The sequence below is a fragment of the Corylus avellana genome, chromosome ca1 (genome assembly GCF_901000735.1).
Source record: "Corylus avellana chromosome ca1, CavTom2PMs-1.0".
Lineage (NCBI taxonomy): Eukaryota > Viridiplantae > Streptophyta > Magnoliopsida > Fagales > Betulaceae > Corylus > Corylus avellana.
Window position 1 is genome coordinate 46,596,577 of NC_081541.1, and position 26,225 is coordinate 46,622,801.

Here is a 26,225-nt window from a genome sequence, read left to right on the forward strand (position 1 = left end):
TCTTCTTTGCTTGTAAGCACAAAGACTAATCAAGAATCAGAACTCACATAGAACAAAATGGGGACAGTGTAGGAAAACTCAGAGATGACATTGTTATAGGAGGTATATGAGTGACTCTTACTTTAAAGCTTGTTTATAACGAGCTGTTTTTTGCTAATTTTTGTTTGGTTGAAGGAAATCTACAACAAAAGACAAGCTAAAGAAGGAAAACAAAATCTAACATTTCTATGCATCGATATTAATTTGGAGTCTAATAGGCAAACTGAAATGGTTACTAAAACAAAATTTCAAATTTTTGATACTTTCATTTACATGTAACATATAATTTGAAGCCAAAACCCATGTTTTTTCAAATTAAACTCATGATGATTTGGATATCAAATAAAAGTAGATAGCAGTAGATGAGAATTGCCTGCAATTTGGTTGACCGAATTACAGCTACTCTCGCCATCAAATGAAAGAGGACCCTATGGTTGATGGGATTCATATGCTAAAGTATAATGCCCGAGATGCAATCATGCAAGTGGCCATTTACTCGCATAAGTAGATTTTATTGGGATTCTCTTTCATTTGCTGTTTGAATTGACTGCAATTTAGTCAATAAATTGCGGCCAATCTCGATCACATGGCGGATATGTCTCAATCATTTGATATCTTAGCAAACTTATTATTATTTTTTTTCCTACTTTTCCACATGTAGCTCAAGCTAAGAGAGAGAGGACCACAAAAATAAAAGCCTATTGGAGTGGCCATGAAAAGTCTGTGTGCAGGTTTGTCCTACGTACCCCCATATGCCAGTCCAAAGCAAAACACAACAGTTCCAATAGTTATATTAATATAGTAAAATTAATTAATTTAATATAAATCCAATCGTCATAAATAACAGTGAAACCGTACTCTAACTTTCGCTATATCCCTTGGTGCACAAACCCAATATTACCATAATATTACAGAATGGATAAGATTTTATTTCAAGTATTTAACTTTGCATGATAGTACGTGTTATATAGATATATAAAGAACAAAACTTGTTGTTCATTAAAATTGTTGTTTCATTCAACCAAAAGCTCATTAAAGTCTTGCATACCAAGTAAATTGGTGTCTCTTGGCGTACATTCTCCAATTTTGACATGCAGAGTATCCCTTGAAGATACATGCCTTTGTTATTTTATTTTCTAATTGTCAAATACTCATACTTTATCTATTTGCTCTCATTCATTTAAATCTCCAAAAGTATCTGCAAACAAATAAGCAAAAAGTTCTTTTGATTTGAACAATATAATTCAAAGAGTTCAGGAGATGGAAGGAAAGACGAGGAAGCCCTTTGTTTATCTAATTGAGTAGTACTTTTGGGCAGATAAAAACATTGTAAAACCACGAACAAAAAACAATTCATCGAAAAAAAATGTTTATAATATTCCTTTGCCTATTAATGCATCTCTTGGTTACTGAGAAAACAATACAAAGAGGGGAAAAAAAGGGCTAGAAAAGCAAACCAAAACTGGAAACCAATATTGCAAAATAAAGTTGCACATCTCTAATATACAGGACTACACAAATTGTTCATTTTAGGAAAGACAGAAAACAACACATTAGCAACAAAAGAACAAACAACTCTTCCACATGCATGGTGGGTATTTCAGGTAGCTCTAGCATTTTAAAGTTTAAACCGTCTGCAAGCATCGAAGATGAAGAAATAATCATTAGAGACGTGTACCTATAGAGTAAAACTTCTTAATCCAACTATTGTCCTAGTGAGAATCAACAATAAAGAATATTTTTCCCCATCAATTAAAATAGAATTTAATAATTTATGTATGTATTTGGATGCAAAACTTTCTTTGAAATAATAATAATTGAATGAGAAGTAAGACATGTTTCTTTAAATTCATAATCCGGATCAGTTTGTTCATGGAAATACAATGGTAGGATAATCCCTTCTACTTATTCTCCGAGCTAGAAAACTAAATGAATGAACAATATTAATCCAATTGCAACATGGATACCAACTTTATCAAGGGATCAAAATCCAGTTACATACCTATTTTTGGAGGGTCCCAGTGATTAGTAATGAAAAACTCAATATTCGGAGGCCTCCTCTCTCTCTACGTGGTTGCTTGGACAGTTTAACAAACACATGTGATCCTGTTGTGCAAACCCAACAAAAATAGCAACGTTCAGCAAAGCCAAAGCCAATTTAGACCCAAAAAACAAATAAAATGAATGAACATTATGTTGGATCATGGATCAGCCATACTAGGCCCAACAAAACAATCATTCAGCCCACAATACAAGCTCGGTTACTTACACCTACTTACCGAACTTAAGTTTGGTAATTTTATATTTACTTAAGTTCGGTATGTAACATTTGGTTCAAAGACTTAGTAAACCGAGTCTAGCATATATTCCCGAAGATTATCCTCAGGAGGCTTTATTCGTTTACGTGGCATTCTCCTATTACTCATCAATACAATATATGATACGTGGATCCTCGGGTGGACCACTATGCCAGATAAGCAGCTACTATCTGATGCCTATAAAAGGAGGTCTCATTTCAGTTTTTGGTAACTTCTTTTTCCTTAATCGGATATTCTCAACTCTCTTCATCTCATTTACAATCTTCAAAGTTTATATATTCTCCTAAACATAGTGATTGATTTAGGCATCGGAGCTATTTCCCGCTGGCGAACACCGGCAGCTTTGATCTTTTTCTTACTATTTTGTAGTTAGGTGATCCTTCGAACATCACAACATTCACAGGGTTCGTGCTACGTCATCATTCGGAAAACTGTGTTTAAACACATTAGGATAATCCATTCTACTTATTCTTCTAGAAAATTAAATGAAGAACATTATCAATCCTTTTACTGAATATGATAAATGTTCCAGAGTATGCCTGCAGTCACAACATGGATGCCAACATTAGCAAAGGGTCAAAATCAAGTTGCATACCTATTTTTGGAGGGTACCAGTGATTGGTAAAATATGTAATGACCAGCAATATGCAAATTAGTAATGAAAAACTTAATATTCAGAGGCATCCTTTCTCTTCATGTTCAGTTGGACATTTTATCAAACACCTGTGATCCTGTTGTGCAAACCCAAAAAGAATAGCAACGTTCAGCAAACCCAATGCCAACATTTAGACAAAAAATAAAAAGAAGAACAAGAAAATAATCAAAAAGTGTTGTTGGGAAGAAGATAGGCAGTCCATGATTCCAACCATTATGGGTGATAGATGAACGTCCCATCAATATGTAAAAAAAGAAATGATGTGGCAATAAACTGACCTTTGGATTTATTTCTTGAAACTTGACTTGCATATAAATGAAACTCGGATTCACTGACTCTTCTCTTCTAGTTTATAGAAGGATACAACATTAATCAGAACATAAGGGATGTGGGCTATCTTGAACCACTCTCGTCCTTTGCAGCGTTCTATCAATAGAGGACAGTTGTCAATTTCAAGTTTCAAGAGTGAGAGAGGCAGTCCATCCTCTAGAAAGGATGTGAGCTTTTCACAGATGTGGATATCAAGATATGTGAGTGAGGGAGAGAGACCAAGCTTTGGAAATGACATGAGCTTTTCACACTTAAAGATAGAAAGACTAGTGAGTGACGGAGGCAGGCCATCCTCTGGAAAGGACGTGAGGTTTCCGCAAGCATAGATAGAAAGACTCGTGAGTGAGGGAGGCAGTCCAACCTTTGGAAAGGACGTGAGCTTTTCGCAAGTAGAGATAGAAAGACTCGTGAGTGAGTGTGGCAGGCCATCCTCTAAAAAGGACGTGAGCTTCTTACACGAATCGATACTCAATTGTTCAAGAGAGGCGAGGAATTGAAAGCATTTGGAAGAAATGCATTCCAGATCCGGGAAGTTTTCAATGGTGAGGCTCGTTAGAGAGGCAGGTAGCATCACCTCTGGAAAGGACACCAGATGCGAAGAGTTGCCACGAATTATAAGTTCTTTAAGAGAGGGAAGCTCAGATAATTCCCACTCAAAAGTGGCCTCATGAAACGACGCCATAGTATAGATAGAAAGTGATGTTAGGTTGGTGAGGAAACCTACTTCCGGAAATGATAAAATGCTTCCACTACGCCATATTCTCAATTCTTGAAGAGAGGTGAGGTTGTGTATGCAGTTGGGCAAGGCTTGCATTTTCTCACAGTAGACAATCAGAAGTGTTTTCAGGTTGGTAGGGAGCAGCCCATTGTCTGGGAAGGAATCAAGAATGGTACATTGTACAATAAAAAACTGATCAAGATGGATGAGGTTGTGTATGCCCATGGGTAAGGATTTGAGTTTATAACAACATAAGATCCTAATGACTTCAAGAGACAAGTTGTCATGGAAGCTCTTCGCTATCGACTCCAACCTACGACAATCTTTAATTTTGAGGTGTTTAAGTGTTGCAGGTAATTCTCCACTTAAGGTTAAGGATTTGAGGGATGGACATAGCGAAATATCCAAGTATTCAAGAAGAGATTTGCCGCTACTGCATTTGTTGATATCATCCCCATCCACCAAAATTTGCATGTTGATGCACCACTCTATCGTTAGCTGCTTTAGAGTTGGAGGTAGTTGCCCTATTGCAAAGTGAGTCAATGAACTACACCCTGAAATATAAACCTCCTCAAGATGCATGTTGTTGTCCATCATTGCCTTGGGTAAAGATTCCAAGGCCTCGCACTTGTCGATCCTGATTTTTCTCAGTTTGGATGGCAAACTAAGTTGTAACTGCTCTTCTACTTCGTTTTCCTCCAAAGAAACTAGTATGGGACAATCATGAATCTCCAAAACACCAAGATACGGGAGATGTTGTAGTAATCCCATGTCATTTAAGCGCAAATTTGTCAACACCTCACAGTCTTCAATAGTTAAAGCTTCCACATTTGTTCGTCCTCCTATAGTGAACTCTTCTATTTGACATGTGAATTCTGAAATTGTTGAAAGATTCCAAAACCTTAATGAGTTGAAGTCAACCTTATTTCTGCACACCACACCTTTGGATCCCTCAATATCTAGTTTGCAAAGCTCTGGAAAACTGGAAATTGAAACCAACAACTGCCTACAATCATGTATCTCAATATTTTTTAATAAAGGAAGGTGGTTTGGTAACTTACCCATCAGTTTTGGACACCGTATAATAGAAAGCTTACACAGTTTTGGGAATTCTTCACAAGGAATCCAGTCCTCCCACTCCTGCATATCCTCGAAATGCAAAGTTTCCAAGGATCTAAAAGGCTGTGAGCAATCTTTCCCATAAAACTCGCTACCAATATTTTTCACACTATCCATGCCTTTAATTAAAACCTCTTTGAGTGATGGCAACTTGCCCACTGCGGGCAATGATATGCATTTTGCACAACTTTCAATCTTCAAGAATAACATATTAGAAAATGAAGGAACTCTTAACCACATTGGAAATTTTGTACCACCATAGTTGTTGATGGTGAGCTCTTTCAAACCCTCGTGAGGTTTTAGCATGTTAAGCACCTCTAATTCATGTGCTTTGTCGTGTGACTCCTCTATGTTCGTACTCCATTCAAATGACACCCCAAAGAGATTTTTCTTTTCAAATAGATTGGCATCCCTTGCATCCTCATGATTAATCACATTTTCCAATCTGGAAATGCAAAGTGTATCTCGAAGATGCAACAAAGGCCCTAACAATTTTACCCCTGAACAACTACCTTTTCCAACAACTAGATGAGGCAATGTCTGGAGACAAGTTAATTTACTGATTTGCGGAGGCATTCCTTCCAATGCATGTGCTCCTCGAATGTTAAGATGTCGCAAGTTGAGTAAGTTTCCAAACGTTGAAGGCAATTTCTTCAGAAAAAAACAATTCTCCAACATCAATGTCTGTAAATTGTAAAGAGCGCATACTGATTCAGGCAAGCTTCTTATTTTAGTGTAAGAAAGGTTGAAAAACCTTAGATGCTTCAAATCACCAATTGATTTTGGTAGCTCATATATTATGTATCCCTTCAAAGAGAGCACCCTTAGGCGTTTTAATTTTGGCAACAATTGGAAAGGAACATTATGAGTCAATGCACATAATGAATATTGTGAAAGCAAAGGCAGGAAGGTTCGTAAATGCATGAGATCATTAAAGACCTCGAATTTTTTAATGCCATCATATGCACCAGCCAAGTAAGACGAATGCCGAGCCTTTCTAGACGGTTTCCCTTCATTATTACCCCCAACTTTTTCTTCCATTCTAAAGCATATATCTCCTGCAACCTGTTGAGCCAAATCATTGATGAGGTCATGCATCACAAATCTTGATTCATCGTTGAACGATCGCTGGAAAAATGACCTCGACAATAGATTGCGAAAATCCTCCCTACCCAAATCTTCCATTTGCTTTCCCCCGTCCCGTGGCTTAATTAAACCTTCTGCCATCCATAGTAGAACCAACTGCTTCTCCTCAAATACGTAGTCCTTGGGGAGTATTGAACAATATGCAAAGCACCTCTTTAAAAGTGAAAGGAGATGGTGATAGCACAACATAAGAGCCGGAGCAATTTCATTTTTCACTTCTGCTATATCCCATATATTGCTATTCAATACATCTTCCCACTCATCACGATCTACTTTATTGCGTAAGACGCCTCCAAGTACTTTTGCTGCCAAAGGAGAGCGTTTACACCTTCTAACAAGTTCCTCACCAATATCTTCAAGGTTTACATGTGAGCTGAAGTCTCTTGTACCCAATGCATGATGGGCAAATATAGACAAACAAAAATCATTTGACAATTCTTTCAAAGAGTAAGTTGGAATGGTACCCGTCTTTGATGAAACTCCATGATTGCGAGTTGTGATGACAATTGCACTTCCTGCCGCCCCTGCTTCAAAAGGAGCACGTAGATGAGTCCAGTCACTGTATTTCTCATTCCAAAGATCATCGAGAATAACTAGAAACTTTCGCCTTGTTAGATTCGCCTTTAGTTTCTCTTGCAACCAACTTAGATCCTTACCCTCACAATTTTCAGAGGAGAAAAATTGTAGAACTGTTTTGGTCACCCTAACAGCATCAAAATCTTCAGAAACACAAGTCCATGCTTTGAGCTCAAAAAAGCTTTGCACTTGTTCATCATTGTACACAAGCTGAGCAAGAGTAGTCTTACCCATACCCCCCATACCATGTATAGGAAGCACAGAGAGTTGAGCATCACTATGTTTTTCGCCCACCAAAAATTGAAGTAGAGCCTCTTTATCTTTTTCCCTGCCATAAACATGAGCTTCGGTCACTACAGAAGTCGGGGCCAGTATCTGACTTGTTCTGGATGACCTCCTATCAATAGTTTCACTCAATTTCAGATCATCTTTTTGCTTCACCATCTCGTTGAATCGATCAGTGATCTTCTCCATCTCTGACCCCAGCCTCATGTTGATCCGAACAGCAGTTGGAGTGAAACCAGTTATTAAAGAAGCAAGCTTGCGTTTCAGTCCCTTACTTGTGCTGGCCTGATCATCTCCTTCCGTCAACTTGAGTCTCAGAGCTTCCGTTGCAAACTCATCGAGTATGTCATCCACATCGTAAGCCAAGTCTCTGAGATTATTCAGCCACTCTTTCACACCCTCGTTCTTATCTTGCTTCTCGTCCGCATCATCCAGGACGGCCTGAATTCTTCTCAAAGTTTTGCTCCACTTGTCCACCTTCTCTTGAAGCCCCTCTCGGCGAACAAAGTTAAGCAACTCAGGAGATGCCAAACGGTCAAAGAGGGCTGCGAGGAACGAAGAAAGGAGGGCTTCCGCCATTGTTTTCTGAATGAATCAGGAAAAACGATGCAAAGGGTAGCGAATTAAGCACTCACAGAGCAGAAAGTAATATTGGTTTCTCGTGTAGAAGCTTGATGAGCATTAATCTCAAAACTTCTTACTACAATACTTTCTATTTTTATTTTTTATTTCTGAGCAATCACCTTTATTCCTTGGCACCGGTTGTTTGGTGTAAAAGCAAAAGCACTCCGCTTTTGCCATGCTCTTTCAAATCAATGTTATTTCCTTTCCAGTATTGCGAGAGACTGTTCACCTCCACTCATCCGTAGGAAGGTCGGTCATTCCTGTCTGTGAACTTTTTGATACTGGAAGGAAAAGAAAAGCATCTTCGGCCAAACCAAAAAAAGAGAAAGCAAACGAACATATATGCCTGAACCTTTCCTTTGTTTTTCTATTTTCTTTCGGTGGCTCTCTTTTTCCAAAGCATTGTCCATGAAAGTAACCAAATTGAAGGGAAATTCCTTATTTCATTTCCTTCTTATTTGATTTTCATTTCTTCATTCTGCTTTTTTTTTCTCTTTTTCTAAAGCAAGTCAATCATGAAATTACCTATTAGATCCTTTCCTTTTTGTTTGAATTTACTTTTCTTGAGTGGGCCTATCATAATTTATTGCAACAACAGTTATGAAATGTTATTGGGTAAAGTTCACTTATTCCTCTCAAACTATCATCTATTTGATAAATTTGAGAGAACATTGTTACAATTGAAAGTTTAAGAGAAATATATATTGTCAATAGGTCAGGGGCGGAACAAGAACGTATAGTTTTGGGGGGCAAATTTTTTTTTTTTTTAAAAAAAAAATTTCTTAAAAAAGGCAAAAGTTAATTTTTAAAGATATATATGTACTTTAGAATCACCCTATGGCTTGAGGGGACTAATAAGTTAGTTCCAAGGCTCCAAGCTAGCATTATTGAATAGAGTTATAATATGTAACATTTATAGGAGATTGCTTGTGAAATTACTCATTTGTTTTACGTATTTCTGTTTCCATTTTTCGTTCTATAGGGATATGGCATTAAAACAGCCCTATTATATCATGCGTTATGCCCCGTCAAACATGACTCTTTCACTTTTCTAACAATAATGCTACAATATGTTCATCTTTTTAATTTCTTTCTTTCTTTTTAATTTTTTTTTTTAAAGTTAACATTAAATAATTCAAAGAAATTTCTAACAACTAGTTAAAAAATGAGTAATGTTATTTAGTAGACCGTTATAACTGTTATACAATTGAGATAATGTGACCATGAAAAATCAACACTCTTAAAAAAGAAAATACTAATTTTTATTATATATCATATCATCTCATTTATATAACAGTCTACTAAATAGAATTACCCTAAAAAATATCAAATGAAAATATCCAATGAATTGAAGTTACAAGGCCCAAGTCTAAAGCAAGTGAGGCCTCTTCCCCATAATGCCGGATCCAAAGATCAACAAGTCTAAAGCAAAACACAGATAGCTCCAATACTTATATTAATATAATAAAATAAAATAAGTTAATCAATCTCCAACGGTCAGAAATATGAATGAAACCCCACATTAACGGACACTCGCCCTCGGGTTCACTAACCGTTACATTTCCCCTCCTGTCTCTCCCACCCCAGAACTCCCTCTCTCTCTCTCTCTCTCTCTCTATCTCTCTCTGTGTCTTTGTGTAATGGAACCAGCGAAAATTGATTGGAAGAGAATAGAGTCCATTTTTGTAGAGGACGAGCTGTACGAGCACATAAACGCACCCAAGTGGGTGGATTTTTTGGCCCCTGAAGAATCTGTGAACGACGAGGCCTGGTTTTGCAGACCCAGTAAGCTCTTCTTGATTCCTTCCTACCCAGAAACCATATTTTCCTTTTAGATTTTCTATAATATTAGTGAATGAATCAGATTTTATTTCAAGTTCTTAACCTTAACACTAAAATATAGAACTTGGTGATTTTTAGCTGAGAATTGTGCTGGTGTGTTTAGGAAGATTATTCTGATATCATCTTTGATGTTTCAGATTGCAAGCATCCAAGGATAGCTGAGGACTTTCTCAAGTCAACTCCTTCTAAGGTTTTTATCACTGGGTTTCTTTCCTTTTCTTTTTTAATTATTTGTTCTTGGGATTCTTCAATGCTGGTTGGTTGCTCAGAAAATGTAGGAAAATTAAAGTGGAAGATTTAAATCTTGAATTTAGGGTGATTCTTTATGTGGGGACCTGAGAAATATTAAGCTTCTTTAGAAACTAACAGAACAAAAAGACGGAAGAACTCAAGATCTCATTTTCTTTTCTTTACTTTTCTTCACTTTTCCGAGTAAGCAAACAGAAGTTTAATCCTGTATAACTGTCTAATGTCCTCAATCTTTCTCTCTTCTTTTCTGGTTTTGGTGAAGCTCACAAGCTCAGCTAATGGTTCTGAATCTTTTCCACTCCGCGATCAGAATAGAAGGTACTAAAAAAGATCCTAGCTTTATTACAGTCCAATTGAATTGGTATTTCTATAATTCATCTAAATAAAAATATTTTGTTCTCTTTATTTTAATTTAGAGATGCAAAATTGAAGAGAAGAGAGCTTACTCAATCTTCAGTTTCGTCGAATAGCAATTCCAGATTCGATGAAGATAGTGAAAATCAGAACCCGAATTCGTCAACTCCTCCAGTTCTCCATGCAAAGCCCATGAAGGCAGCAATCAAATCAAGCACGAAGAAGGCGCAAATGACTCACGACATGTCTCAGAACAATGAGCCGCCGAGGCTGAAAAGCACTCTCTCGGCGAGGAACTTGTTTGCAGGGCGGGATATAATTAATCAGATTACGGAGTTTTGCAGTGAATTGAAGCGAATGGCGACGAGGCCGAGGGAGAGAGAGAACGTGGAGAGGTTGATTGTGGAGAAGATCGAGGTGGGTGTTGAGGAAAAGGTGGTGAAGGATAGTTCTTGTGGAGTTTTGGGGGAGGTGAATGGGAGGGAGAAACAGAGGCAGCCATTGCTTGAAGTGGGTAAAGAGAAATCTCCAGGAATGGGGGAAAGCAGTGTCAAGGAGAAGCAGAGGAGGAAGAAGTAAGTTTCTTGTGTTCATTTGTTTATATGGGAAAATTACAGTTTGTCACTCAAAGTTAACAGCGTTTTTCAATTCAAACATCAAAGTTTTAATTTTTGCAATCCACCACCACAAAGTTCCAATTTTTTTCAATTCGACCAATATCATCTCAAAATTCTCATATCGCCCCTGATTTTTTTTTTTTTTTTTTTTTTTTATGAAAACGAAAACAAATTTAGGGATGCAAAAATGACCAGATGACCAAAGGCCCCGAAATTTTTTTATAAAAAAATAAATAAAATAAAAATTATGGGCAATATGAGAAGTTTTAAATAAACTTGGTCAAATTGCAAAAATTTGAAACTTTGGAGGGGTGAATTGCAAAAATTGAAACTTTGGTGTTCGAATTAAAAAACGCTGTCAACTTTGAGGGGATAAACTGTAATTTTTCCTATATATATATATATATATATATATATATATGCATGTATTTGTTATAATGATTATAAGTGAATAAATTTTGATAATTATTTTTGCAGGAGAGCTGATGAGGCAGAGAATGTTCCAATTTCTCTAGATTTGAATATTTTAAGGAATAAAAGGGAGGAAACTTTACTGCAAATTCGGACAAATCCTCCATCTCCTCAATGCTTTTCTGCTACTCGCGGGCTGAACAAGACGACCACATTAAAGGCTTCTTCTAAATCCAGGCTGATGGTATGTAACTAGCTGCTTGCTTCTCTTTTTGCATTATCTTCGTTGTATTGTACAAATTGGGGGGAAATGAAGACAACAATGAATAACATGAACACTTGAACTTCTGTTTGTTGTTCTGATGATGATTAACTTTAGCTCCATAATGATCTGAAATCACAACTTTATCTTCTTTTTTTCACTATCCCATTATTCTCTAACAAAAAACATGACTAAGAATAACATCAATATTGATCTTAAACTTCAATCTCAAATACAAAATACTTTAATGGGGAACTAGTCCTTGATGCAAATTACTTTTGCTTATTATCTGGGTTGAGCTTAAACTTGAATTCAATTAAGGAGACTGAAACAGAATGTCGACCATGCTAATCAGACTAGTAACTCTTATCCATTCCCATCTTTATCGGTCTAGGAAAAATCCTTTTTCAATAATTTCTTTCCCAATTCCCATCTGGTTTGAGTTCCTTGGCAGAACCAATATAATGGTTTGGTGCACCCCATGGCAGAACCTTCCAATTTATTTGCCTTCTATCTTTGACTAGGTTTACACTTAATTAGTATGTTAGAGTTTGCTCGATGTTACACTCATGAAGTATAAAAGATACTTTATAGTTTTACCAATGATGTTACAACAAGGGAGCTTGATCAGGCACGTTTGTGGACTGGATTTTCCATGCTAGTCTTTTTCTCTACAATTAAGAATTGCCAATTTTCCAAATTGATTTCTCTTTTTATGGGCTGAACAGGATAGAGGAGTACTTCAAGAAGTGGAGCAAAATAAGGAGGTAACGAAAGAAGAATCTGCAGAAAAGGGCCGAAGTGTATCTATTGTTGATGGCAGAGAAGCAAGAACCTTGGATGTGTTTTGGTTCCTCAAACCTTGCACACTATCCAACTAAATGGTTGAAAATTGAGCAAGAAATTATAATCCATTCTTTCATTCTTTGTATTGTCCCTAATAGAACTTTGATTTATTTACTTACACCTCTCATAGATCTAGCACCATTGTTTTATCTTTTAGTCTTTCTTCTTGATTCGTTTGGTGCTGATAAAAGAAGTTGTAATTAAGCACTCAATAATTGTACTCATTCTTAATTTACATCAATAAAATGTTGTGTATCTTAACACCCCCATTTCTATGGAGTCTGGACATATACTAGAAAGAATTTGTCAAAAGTGCAGCTTAGCCATGTTTACTTTTTAGTGTGGGAAGACATATTCTAGGAAAAATAGTGATTTAACATATTGTGAAATTAGGGCAAAAAGAGGAGAAAGAAGAAGCTAGAAAGAGAGAAGTTAGGAAAGATAGAGAAAAGAGAGGAAAGCAAGAGGGGAGAAGAGAAATTAAATCACTTTCTCATACTTTTATTCCATCAAAATTATCAGTTACTGATTTGTTCTCTTTCAGGGTAATCGGTGGGGCATTACAACATCTGGAGACTGTCTTTAGCATAAATCCAAAGCAAAAGCTTGAATCAGAACCTTAACTCCATAAAAACATCGGTGTTAAGGTTCTGTATCCTTGTCTTTTTCCTTGATGTTTTTATGCACACAAAACAAGTTGTACCACTTCAGATAGGATAGAAAGCAGCAATGACAAACTGCCAAACTCTGCAAACCTAATCCAGATAAACATCAAAAGCCACTCTCATCAATCTTGATATTTTGTGTTGTTTTGCATTTGGCTCTTAATACAAAGCACTTTGAGTGTTGTGCATGTTTGACACAGTTCAATTCTGTCTCTTCTTGCAAGCTCTCGGACAAACAATCCACATATGCAGCTAGAATGGATTAAGAGCTTTTCAATTACCTTTTTCTTTTTAGCTCAATTTGGCATATGGGTCGGTGTGCAAGCCATGTTGAGCATGTTATGTACTCACAGACGCATTACCATTGTGGCCAAATCTAGCAGAAAATCATAGATTGAACATTACAAAACCCAAACCCTCACAAGCATATGAACACAGATTGAACAAAGTTTTCCACCAAATCAGATCCGGAGGAATTCGGTCTATTAAACTGACATGTCGTTAAAAATAACATTTTTAATGTAACAATCACGTGCTTTAATGATAGATGTAAGTTTAATGGACTGATTATGTTATCAATCACTATAATGGAACCTACCATAATAAACAATTCAACAATTCTAATTTCTGCTGGAAATAAAATAAAGAAATGGAAAGAAAATGCCATCTTTATACTGCCTTGAAATAATAGCATACATTAACAACAATTTCACAAGATAATCCCTCAACAAAAACCACATCCCCAGCAGGAAAAACAACATTTTCACTAAAAAAAAATAACAATCTAGGACTCTGATAGAGAAGAATCAAAATCTACCTCATATTGCTGCAAAGCATACAATCCAAGATCCTAGACCAAACAACACGTACGCGTGGATACACCCTATTGGTGTATATTCTTGATCCCCTCAGTAGATCCTCCATGGTCTCTACAAAGAGGTTCAAGCTTCTAACAGGAGGAACATAGAGAGTTAGAGGTATAGCAGAGAAAGCTACTGTGAAGAACAACTGCAACACCATCTCAGCTATTCAGAGAGGGGAAAGATGAAGGCTCTTAGAAAGTGGTATAAGAAACCGTGGGAAAAGAGAGAATATTTGTAAAGAAAGTTTGAGAGAGAGAGAGAGAGAAGGCAGAGGAAGTTCTGGAAATACGAAGAATTTGAGATGTTTTACTGGTAGTTGGAAACGTGGGACTCACTTCTAAGGACTTTGGGTCCAATGAATTTATGTTCTCTTCTTTTATCTAATTGTACTATATATATATATATATATATATATATATATATATATTCACATCTACTTATAGAAAAGAAAAAAAAAAGAAAATAGAGAGAGATTAACATAACTCCAAGAAAACTTCTAAATATGTACATACGAGGAGGAAAAAGATGGAAATCATTGGGAGAGATAAGTCATGCTTAAGACAACAATTTCAAGATAATTTGATGGGTTGAGTTTTAAGCAAATACCTTTCATCTATTCCCTCTAAAAAAAAAAAAAAGAAGCTATATTAGACTAATTCCTCGAACTTATATTACATTTGCAATTACTTCTACAAACTTCTAAAAGGGATAATCAATCCCTTCAAATTATTCAATAGTTATAATTTGCTTTTTCCATCAGCATTTCCTATTTACTTTAACAAAAAGCGCATCACTCATATGAAAATATAATTGTATCCGATACGATTGGTAATAGTTTTGAAAAGTATATTTTTAAATTTGGTCTGAAAAAGTGTTATAACATGATATAAAAGTGAGAAGTGTTTTTTTTAGTATAGACTACGTAAAAAAAAAATGTATTTTTGTGTTTAGAAAAGTGTTTTATATTTTAAATTATTTGTTAATAGTTTTGATTGTAAAAAAGAAACGTTACAAACGATACCCACAATTTCCTTCCAAAAAAGAAAATTAATCTTGATGCTAGATTAAGCAAGCTCTTGATGGTGGGGGTTACAGGAGCCTGAAAAAGCTTGGAATCCATTACTATGTGACAAAGAAGAGGGCATTGTATTTGTCCCTGTTATAAGGAGGGCCATGAATGGGCATTTATGGAGGCATCAATGGTAACGAGAATCAAACAGGGCATGTCTTTGCATATGTATCCCACGAGCAGCATCTGAGTTACAGACAAGTGACGGCTAGGGATAAGACTTATCCTTACAATGTTGGGGACAAACTGCATAAGCCTCCAAATTGCCCAATTGATTCCAATTCATCCTACCTACATCGATGTTAACTACCATTTTGGCCACTAATTTAGAGAATAATCGATGTTTAATCATAGCCAATGTGCGATTAATTGCACGTCGAATAGGAATCACGGCATGGAAACGGTTGCTATAAAAGATAAGTTACGATCCGGTAAAAAGGACTTTTGGCCCTTGTTCAAAGGCTAAGCGCTTTACAATTCTCATCTTCTTAACATTTATGACTTAAGCGTCAGAGTTAGTCCATTATTGGTATCTCTAATAGGCTTCATTGCTTACATTTTCTCATTTTGTAGGTGTAAATGGGTTGGTATTCAAAAGGAAAATTGTTCTAACATGTATATTAACTATTTTTGTAACACTGCAATTTCACATTGAGAAAATGCATATTTTACATAAGGTGGATGGATTATAAAGACGTTCATATGTGTTAAATCTCACATAATTGATTCTTTATAATTGATTATAAGAAGCTCCAATTATAACTTGACTAACCGAAACGTATCGTTATTTGTAAAATTTGTGAGAAATGTCATCTAATCCGTAGACATTGATTCTTTATTAGCTGAAATTGAGATTTATAAATAATTATAGGAAATTTCAATTACAAGTTGACTAGTTCTGGTAGGCAAATTAATCTTTCCTTTATTTTTTTCTTTTTAATCAAAAGTGAGAGAAAGTGATGGGTGGGTCACCAATGAGCACCAAATTTGCACATACAAAATCACAGCACCCCAAACACTAGTCGATTATGTCATAATCAGTTTGAGTGGGGTTTTGGGGCCTTATTAGCTAAAGTTTAAAGAATCTATTCGAGATGTTCTAACCCATTTATTGAAACAACTTAGGGAAAACTACACTCACTTTCTCTAATTACCATCTAATTTGCAAGTTGGGGATATATTAGCCTCCACATGAAATGATTTTTGGTTGATATAGGAGAGTTTTTTTTTTTGTTGTTGAACTAATAGAAACTCATTGATGCAAATGATATTTCAATGTTAATTTGAAATATGATCAAATTGAGATTTATTTTGCAATCAACCCAAATAAATAAATAACCCCTTTTAAGAAACTAATTTTTAATAATTTCCAAAAATGGATAAAATCATTATTTATTAATACAGCAATGATTATGAACCCTCACACAAAATATTCCATAAAATATGTATCATATATTATTAATCACAAGAAAATAAATAAAGTATACAATAACCATATGAATCTCTTTTATTTCTCTCTATAACCTACAACAGATAAAGTAATAACATATGCAAGTATCAAAGCCCATGCCAAAAAGAATCAATCGATCAAACCACAGAACCCATCTCTAGTGCTTCAACAGAGCAACCATGGACAAAAACAGAGAGGCCAAAATGGTAGCCCCAGAGACAGCAGCAGAGCACCCAGCTCCTGTCTGCGTTTCCGGTGTCGGCGCCGGCGCAAAATCTTGAGCCAACACGGTTGGGGCAAAGGTAGAGACCATTGCAACCACAGCGAAGACAATAGCGAAGACCATTTTGCTCCCTTGTGCCATTTTTACCGAAACGAAAGCAGCTCAACAGTAATTTCTTCCAAACTTCGAAGTAAAAAGAATAATTGTAGGAGATGGGTTGCGGCGGGAGTGAATTGGTAGGTTCATTGTTTGGAGCTAACGTATATATAGGGGGTTTATGGTGGTGGGAAAGCGCGTGGGTTTCAAGGAAAACGCGGACAGGTGGATTCCAGGACTGAGCACGTTGAGGGAAGAGAGAAGAGCTGAAGAGAGAAAGAGTTCAAGGCCAGGAAGGAAGCAAAACTGGTCTGCTGTCGGTAGGTGAAATTGTGGGCGCGTTCTTCGATTGTTCACCTACTGCCAAGCTTGCTCTTCTTAGCGTCCAAGTAAAACCAAGACTTGGTTTTATTTAACGGCTCGTTCAATTAGCGGAATAATTATTCTATTAGGAAAATAAATAGTTATTATTGTTATGTGACGAAAAATGTTATTTAATAAACTATTATATAACTGTTATGATTTAGATAATGTGGCATTAAAAATTAATTATTGATTTTTTTTTTTTATACAAGTCACCATAGATCTAAAAGTTGACTTTCATTCCATGTTATCTTATATGTATGGTAGTAGTATGATGGTTTACTAAGTAATATTACTCTAAAATAACATATTTGAGGGTAAGTAATCAATTTGGTCAATATCGGTAGAGGCATTTTTGCCTATCAAACCGTAAAACTCAGTAAAAGTTGGGTTTTTTTTTTTTTTTTGAAAGTAAAAATTGGTTAAATAGGTTAATTGTCGATTACATGTTTTTATGTTAAGATTTAACAACTTTTTTATAATTACAGAATAAGTAAAGTATATGCTTTATAAATGAAAAGAAAAAAGTAAATTCATGGAACACGAACCAAAAGAATAACCACAAATCAACAGGACAAAACAATAAGAGAACTTATGAGATAAAATTCATATTTCACTTGAAAAATCAGTTAAGTCGCTTAATTGTCAATTAACTGGCGAAAAAAATTTATACCACTTACCGAACTAGCATCGAAACAGTATTTTTATTCCGCTTACTGACCACCAAAAGTCGATTGCCAGTTGGTAGGTGGTTAGCGGTTAATTTGCCCACCCCTTAACATGTAGGGTCACATTTTAATTATTATGAGATTTCTAATAATATTCTTTCACTTGGCCCTCATGAGTCATGAGTTATGACACATGAATCTTTTTATGGTGTTTTATGTACTTCAATAATTGCCATAAAGAATACTATGTATCAATCCATAAAACTATTATATAATGAGTTATCTCTTGCATGTATTACAATGTATAATATTCTTTAGTATTGTATGAGCAACTACACTTTATAAATAGATTCCAGGTCCATTTGGGTTTTTGATTTTAAAATGTACCATTTAAAAATAGCAATTCTAAAATGTATGATTTGAAAACATAATTTTTAATACATAAAATGGTCCTCCTTTAAGAATTTAAACGGCTATTACTGGGAATAGAAGAAGTTTGAATTGAATGATCATTCATATTATTTTAATTTGGTGACAACATATATTCTCTCATAATAATTGAATTGAAATACCTAAAATAATCAAGATTTATAAAAATAATTATTAAAAAAATTACTGAAAATATAATTATAAAATCAAAATCCCAAAAATACCCATAGAATGTTTTGTTTTTTTTTTTTAAAAAAAAATCTAACATTGCTCATACGAAGCACCTAGGCTATTCTTGACAGATAAATCTTATATGATATGATCCGGTATTCTGTTTACCAATTAGAATATAATTGAATTGGTGTATGGTGGGACTCAAGGGCTTGTTTGAAAACCCATTATTTTATCTTTTATATTAAAAAAATCAAAATATTAATCAACACTTCCTTTTACTTTTAACTCACAAAAAATTTAAAACTTCTTTCATTCATATCTCTATGTTATATGGATCAAATTCTTTCTCCAATCTCCTCTCTTTCATTCTTATCTCTATGTCATATGGATCAAATTCTTTCTCCAACCTCCTCTAAATTCTAACATAAATTTTAAACTGCTTCATTGGTAAACCTTTTATTATAATATTCGCCTTATTATAAGATTCGCTATCATTAATTTATTACTTACGCGTATTTACGCGTTCAATAGACACTTCATATTTCATATCTCTTTATAATACTTGGTCTTGTTATAGAGTCGACAATCTTGTGATCATTTTTTCCAAACTTTAATGTGACAATAAACAATGTACGATCCCACGACAAAAACAAATACAGAAACAATAGGCTGTTTATAAAATATTCCATAAAATATGTATCATATATCATTAATCACAAGAAAATAAATTAAGTATACAATATAACTATATCAATCTCTTTTATTTCTCTCTAAAATCTACAACAAATAAATAAATAACATATGCAAAATCCTCAAAGCCGATCCATCTAGACACCCAAAAGAATCAATCGATCGATCAAATCACATATCCCATCTCTAGTGCTTCAACAGAGCAAGCATGGACAAAAACAGGGAGGCCAAAATGGTAGCCCCAGAGACAGCAGCAGAGCATGCAGCTCCTTTCTCCGATTCCGGTGTCGGCGCCAGCGCAAAATCTTGAGCCAACACGGTTGGAGCAAAGGTAGAGACCATTGCTACCACGGCGAAGACAATAGCGAAGACCAATTTGCTCCCTTGTGCCATTTCTACAAAACCAAAAGCTGCTCACGAGTAATTTCTTTCGAACTTCGAAGTAAAAAGAATTGTAGGAGATGGGTTGCGGCGGGAGTGAATTGGTGGATTCACGGTTGGGAGATAACGTATATATAGGTGCTTTATGGCGGTGGGAAAGCGCGTGGCTTACTGGGTTCCAAGGAAAACGTGGACAGGTGGATAGGGGGACTGGCCACGTTGAGGGAAAAGAGAGTTAAAGTCAGGAAGGAAGCTTCTAAGCTGGTTGAATAGAGATTTCCGGCTGCTTCAAGTGTAAGACTATTTTTTATTTTTTTGTTTTTTTTTAAAATTTGTTTTCTAAATTGAAGAAGAGAGATATTAAAGAGGAATTTAAATTTGAGGTATTAGCACCAAATTTAGGATGATCGAGTCCCTTTTAGATAATATCATCCCTAAAGGATTAATCTTCCACCATTATTTTTTGAGAAAAACATAACATTTCATTCAATAATACCACGGGTATAAAACTCTTACATCACAGAGCAAAGCTCTAAAGCAACCATAGCATAAAATTATAAGATTACTAGGTTTAGTACAAGATTCGAGACCAATCCGCTAACTCATAACTAAAATCAGATTTAATACTAGATCTGTGACAGACAGACTAAACCAAATGCATGTATAGCAATTATTCATCGACCTTGAGAGCGAAAAGACTTTCATGCCGAAACTATTCCTCCTCGACCCGAAGGCCAGGATAATGATCACATCCACAACCCAAAGGCCTAGACCAAAACTAATTAATCCAAAGACGACATAGATCGAGTGAGAGGGGAAAGATCCTTATTACAAACTAAACAAAACATGGAAATTAAATAATACAGGGAAAAAACACATGTCAAAACACAAATACATCTTAAAGAAGCAATAGAATAGGAAAATAAAACAAGAAAAAAACAACACTCCGATCACGCACACGCCGGGAACCGAAAACCGAAGGGGCGTTGGAAGCTCATCGCTGCCGGGACGCGTCGAAAGGCCCAACAGTGGACGGTGGGCGGCGAATAGGCGCGGAGAAAACCGGCAAAGCAGGACCTGAAAACAACCACAAACAAGAAAAAAAAAAAAAAAAAAAAAAAAGAACAAGGAGCCACCAAAACAAGGAAAATGAGTACAAAGTAGGAAGACGGTAGCTGGAAGGGAGCTGGACCCGTGCAGGCCGGAAACCGCTGCGTAAGGAGCGTGGGAGCTCGACGCGGTGGGGACGCATGAAAGAAAACCCTAATAGCGGGCAACAAAGCGGCGACACAGGTCGGCAGCGACATAGGTCGGCGGCAACCACAGACAAAATCCGAACCCACAAAGAGCCAAAACAAGGCCAAGGAGCCACTGTAGAAAATGAAGGCGGGGGAAGAAAAGCGGTAGGGAATGGGCAAAAACGGAGGGAAAAATGAGCGGCAAGGAAGGGGAAGAGAGGAGGCACCGGGGCTAGGGCATCAGGTAAATAGCTAGCACCGGAACGAGAAGGATGAGGGGAGGAGGGAGGCTACCAAATGGCCAACCCTCCTCCTCTATGTGGCTGAAGGGTTTCGCTTTTCTCTCTAGCGGCTAGAGAGAAAAGAGACGGCTATACGTTAATCTTCCACCACTAGGTTTTAGTTTTAAATCCAAAAATAAGTTTTAAGGCATTAAAAACTAAATATTAACTAATAAAAATTTAACAAAAAATAACAAAATTTATTATTATTATTATTTTTTTAATATTTGTCATACGCTAGGCTGCCAAATTTGCAGGGCTCAAGCTGGTTAGTATAAGAAAATCTCCAAAAGTGATTAGAATTTAGATATATACTAAGACATGAGTTGGACTATGACTCACTCAGACTTGAGAGAGGGTCACCGGTTTTCACCGTCTAGACTTTTTCTTGTGTAATTTTTAAGGGACACAAATTTCTTCTAAACTGGTATAGAAAAAAAAAATTTCAACCAATTCTAATAATTGACAAGTGTCATTCAACATATTTAGCTTTTTAAAAAATCAATATTTGGGTTCCTAAGTTAATGAAATAATAATAAATGACTATTAAGAATATTATATATATATATAACACTTAACACTTATTAAACTAGTAGACAAGTACCACTTTAATCACCATGTTATTGTTCGAGCATTCACATTGGTTTATGTATATTTTTATGCAAAATGATTAATCAAAACCCACTTTATTTAGTTTAGCTAATGAGTTTTAAAAGACACTACACATTCGATTATCTTTTTTTTTTTTTTTTTTTTTTTTATCTATATCATTTAAATTTTATTATTATTATTTTTTTATAAGGATTATATTTTTCCTAAAGATCATATTTTTCAACTTTTGAGAAAAAAATAGATGTGCAGAGACAAATAGTATAAGAAAATTTTGGAAAAAGAGAACATAGAAGAAAAATAATATGAGAAAATTTTGGAAAAAGAAAGATGTGTAGAGAGATAAATGGTATATTAATGAGATGGATGTGTGAATAGTTCTACAAATGCAACATTGAAATGGATAATCCAATGTAGAGAATTTTTTTAGTGTTTTACTTATCTATTTTACACAAAAGTAAGAAATGGCTAAGCCATTGTGAATGCTTTTTACTATGATTTTTTTGCTTAGAATAAAAAAAATAAAAAAATAAAAAAAAATAAAAAATAAAAAAAACCAAAGCAGAGGAAGGAAGCAAAGTGGTGTGTGGTCGTGGACTCGTGGGTGAACGCGTTTCTTTTGCTATTGGTGCAGACTATCTGCTGCTAGCAAAATAGCTCTTCGTAGGGTTTATTTGGTTGTACGTTTGAAAGACCTAAAATATGTTTAATACTTAAAAAATTTGTTTAAAAAAGTAAGTGTATGTTTAGTAAAAAAAATTAAAAGCACTTTTATGAGTCCAAAAAGCTTAAAAATAGCCAATGGCTATAGCTTAAAAATGAAGTTTTTATCAAAAAGTTTTTTTTTTTTTTTTAACTTAAAAGCTCTATTTTCAAACACAATTCAAAATATGCCCATAACAGGTTGTGATATGTGGCACCAAGATGTTATGGCCACGTGTAATCTATTCTTTGTACTAGATTTTTACGCTAGCTTCATACTGGATGATGTGTTGAGTTCGAAGCCACTAAGCAATTAAATATGTTCTCTCATAATAATTGAATTGAAATACCAAAAATGAGCAAGATTTATAAAAATAATTATTAAAAAAATAACTGAAAATATAATTATAAAATGGAAATCCCTAAAACACCCATAGAATGTTGTGTGTTTAAAAAATAATAATAATAATAATCTAACATTGGTAATTCGAAGCACCGGCTATTCTTGACAGATAAATCTAATATGATATGATCCGGTATTCTGTTTATCAATTAATTAGAATATAATTGAATTTGTGTCTAGTGGGACTCAAGGGCTTGTTTGAACACCCATTATTTTATCTTTTATATTCAAAAAAATTAAAATATTAATGAACCATTTCTTTTACTTTTAACTTACAAAAAAATTAAAAACTTCTTTCATCCTTATCTCTATGTCATATGATCAATTTCTTTCTCCAATCTCCTTCAAAAAAAATTTTAAATTGCTTGGACTTTTGTCTGTCCAAGTGCTCTTACATGAATTTTAAACTGCTTCATCGGTAAATCTTTTATCATAAAATTCGCCCTTATTATAAGATTCATTATCATTAATTTAACTTAAATTAATGACAATGGATCTTATAGTAAGGGTGAATTTTATAATAAAAGATTGGTCTCGTTATTATGTACGTGACAATAAACAATGTACCATCCCACAACAAAAACAATGGACCGTATATATCATATTCCATAAAATATGTATCATATATTCATGTATCATTAATCACAAGAAAATAAATTAAGTATACAATAACCATATCAATCGCTTTTATTTCTCTCTATAATCTACAACAAATAAATCAATAACATATGCAAAATCCTCAAAGCCGATCCATCTAGACACCCAAAAGAATCAATCGATCGATCAAATCACATATCCCATCTCTAGTGCTTCAACAGAGCAAGCATGGACAAAAACAGGGAGGCCAAAATGGTAGCCCCAGAGACAGCAGCAGAGCTTGCAGCTCCTTTCTCCGATTCCGGTGTCGGCGCCGGCGCAAAATCTTGAGCCAACACGGTTGGAGCAAAGGTAGAGACCATTGCAACCACGGCAAAGACAATAGCGAAGACCATTTTGCTCCCTTGTGCCATTTCTACAATACCAAAAGCTGCTCACGAGTAATTTCTTTCGAACTTGAGAGTAAGAAGAATTGTAGGAGATGGGTTGCGGCGGGAGTGAATTGGTGGATTCATGGTTGGGAGATAACGTATATATAAGTGTTTTATGGCGGTGGGAAAGCGCGTGGTTTACTGGGTTCCAAGGAAAACGTGGACAGGTGGATAGGGGGACTGGCCACGTTGAGGGAATAGAGAGTTAAAGTCCAAGAAGGAAGCATCTTGGCTGGTTCAGTCTATCAAGAAAATTTCAAAAGCGGTTAGAATTTAGATATATACTTAAGACATGAATTCGAATCTCTTAATGAAAATTTTCATATTTGATTAGTGTCCATCATTATGAATTTCACTGATGTTATGATAAAGCTGAATTGGACTATAATTCAGTCAGACTTAAATGAGGACTAACATTTTTTATCGTCCAAGAGTTTTTTTTGCAATTTTTAGTAAATACAAATTTCTTCCAAACTAATATGGAAGAAATTTTCTTCAACCTATTCTAATAAGTGACAAGTGTCATTCAACATATTTGAGTTTCTAAAAAAATTAATGTTTGGATTTTTAAATTAGTAGAATGATAATAAATTGTTAGAGTATATTATAGAGTTCAAGTGGGAGCTGAAGTCTAACCTAGTTAACCTAACTATTGTTAGGCCAGTGATAGTTTTCAAGTGGGATTACATTCTTCAACAACTGTAAATCAATAATAATTTTCAACTGTGACTATTATTCTTAAACTTTATGATATACTGTAACATAAATGACTATTAAAAATAAAAAATGCTATGTGTTCTTTAGTGTTTTCCTGGTGTCTTCTCAATTGTAATGTGGCTTTTAAAATCACTAATAGATTAAAAGTCAATAATGATAGTTTTCAAAGTCAATAGTTGAGAGGACACCAAAAAAACATTAAAAAAATACCTAACACTTTCCATTAAAAATATTAAAAAAATAGCAAGTATTACTATAATTATATGTATGTCGAGCCAAAGTAGCCGCGGATTGTTGCTATGCATTTTTTTTGGCTTTAGAAGAAAAAAAACACAAATAAAAAACCCAAAGCAGAAGAAGGAAGTAAATTGGTGTATGGTCGGTGGGTGAACGCGTTTCTTTTGGTATTTGGTGCAGACTGTTCACCTACTAGCGAAATTGCTCTTCTTAGCGTCCAAGTAAAACCACAAAATAGGCTTTTATTTGATACGACTACGACCAAACATATGTGAGGTTGGGATATTTGGCACCAATATGTTATGGCCACGTGTAATCTTTACTTCCTACTAGATTCTTACGCCAATTTTGTATCAATTGATGTGCCGAGTTCTAAGCGACCAAGTATGTCAATCAATTGAAAAAAAATAAAAGTATAAACCATTTGAAAAGCTAATGTGAAAGGATTAATTAAGAGGGTGACTAAGTATGTCAATCAATTGAAAAAAAATAAAAGTATAAACCATTTGAAAAGCTAATGTGAAAGGATTAATCAAGAGGGCATGGTCCCTCCCATGTGAAAGGATTATTTAATTATAAAACACTCTTGATTAATAAAGACTAATGGTCCTTCTTCCAATGCATAATATGCGACAGAGGCAGAGCCTAGGAAAATAATATTCATAAAGCAAAGATGCTCTTATCACTTGTCATCAATAATGCACCCCCACACCCACCCACAGCCACAGGCAACAGCTATCAATGGTACTAGAAAAAAAATATTCATAAAGCAATGATGCTCTTATCACTTATCATTTTTTTTCTTAAGCGAAAATCTTTCGACAAATTTGCTAAATTTATTTCAAATTTTCAATACGAGGTCGTTTAAAACTTGATTGGAGCTCAATAGAATCGTTGTTGTTGTTGTTTTTTTTTTTTTTTATATATAATCGTAGTAACTACAATTATATATTTATACAATTAAAATAAGAAACAAAAACTATATAAATTCATAAATAATTAAATATAAAAACAATTATCAAGAATATGTTGAATTAATAGCAATATAAATTTAATTACATATTTACAAAATCACATACTTCAATTTTCCGTTAAAGACTTGAAGTTATTATCAAGAATTAAGTAATTTCAAAGTTTATTTTCAAAGTTTGATTCTGGCATTACATATTTTCAAAGTTTTTTTTTTTTTTTCCTATTTGTTGTACGGCTGTCCCCATTACTTGGCATTACATATTTTTAAAAGCATTTTTCTTTCTTTTGTTTTTGTAACTTGTTTTTTTTTTTACATGTCCACTCAAGAAAAGGGGAAGAGGAATTTGAACTAATGACCTCCGTTTTATTAGACGTGATCCACAGTTGATTAAACTACTCCTTAGGAACTCTTTTATTTTTGTATTAGTTGTACGTTTGCCCCCGTTTGGGCCATTACACTAGGCACTTTTTTTTTCCTTTCTATTTTGTCTTATACCTTGAACGGCTGTCCCATTAGGCCACTATAATTCTATAATACTATTAATAATTTTCTTTTCTTTTTTTTTAATTTTTTTT

At 34.8% G+C, this 26,225-nt stretch overlaps 3 protein-coding genes across 3 annotated transcripts in view; 1 reads left to right on the plus strand and 2 right to left on the minus strand.

Moving 5' to 3' along the window:
• Positions 1-3,374, minus strand: part of LOC132191099 (putative disease resistance RPP13-like protein 1) — a 27,959-nt gene extending 24,585 nt beyond the window's left edge. The window contains exons 1-2 of the transcript XR_009441178.1: positions 3,291-3,374; positions 2,953-3,088 (exon numbers count right to left, since the gene is read on the minus strand). The gene's annotated coding sequence lies outside the window, so the exon portion shown is untranslated. The remainder of the gene's footprint in view (positions 1-2,952; positions 3,089-3,290) is intronic.
• A 31-nt stretch (positions 3,375-3,405) lies between these two features.
• Positions 3,406-7,765, minus strand: LOC132173656 (putative disease resistance RPP13-like protein 1). The gene is made up of 2 exons (XM_059585219.1): positions 3,704-7,765; positions 3,406-3,438 (listed from the first exon to the last, which is right to left on the minus strand). The coding sequence occupies exons 1-2, from the start codon at positions 7,763-7,765 to the stop codon at positions 3,406-3,408; spliced, it is 4,095 nt and encodes a 1,364-aa protein (XP_059441202.1).
• A 1,612-nt stretch (positions 7,766-9,377) lies between these two features.
• Positions 9,378-12,652, plus strand: LOC132166992 (uncharacterized). The gene is made up of 6 exons (XM_059577874.1): positions 9,378-9,595; positions 9,790-9,842; positions 10,164-10,219; positions 10,318-10,830; positions 11,350-11,527; positions 12,274-12,652. Exons 1-6 carry the CDS (start codon positions 9,451-9,453, stop codon positions 12,424-12,426), a joined length of 1,098 nt encoding a protein of 365 aa, XP_059433857.1. The 5' UTR covers positions 9,378-9,450; the 3' UTR covers positions 12,427-12,652.
• Positions 12,653-26,225: the final 13,573 nt, after the last annotated feature.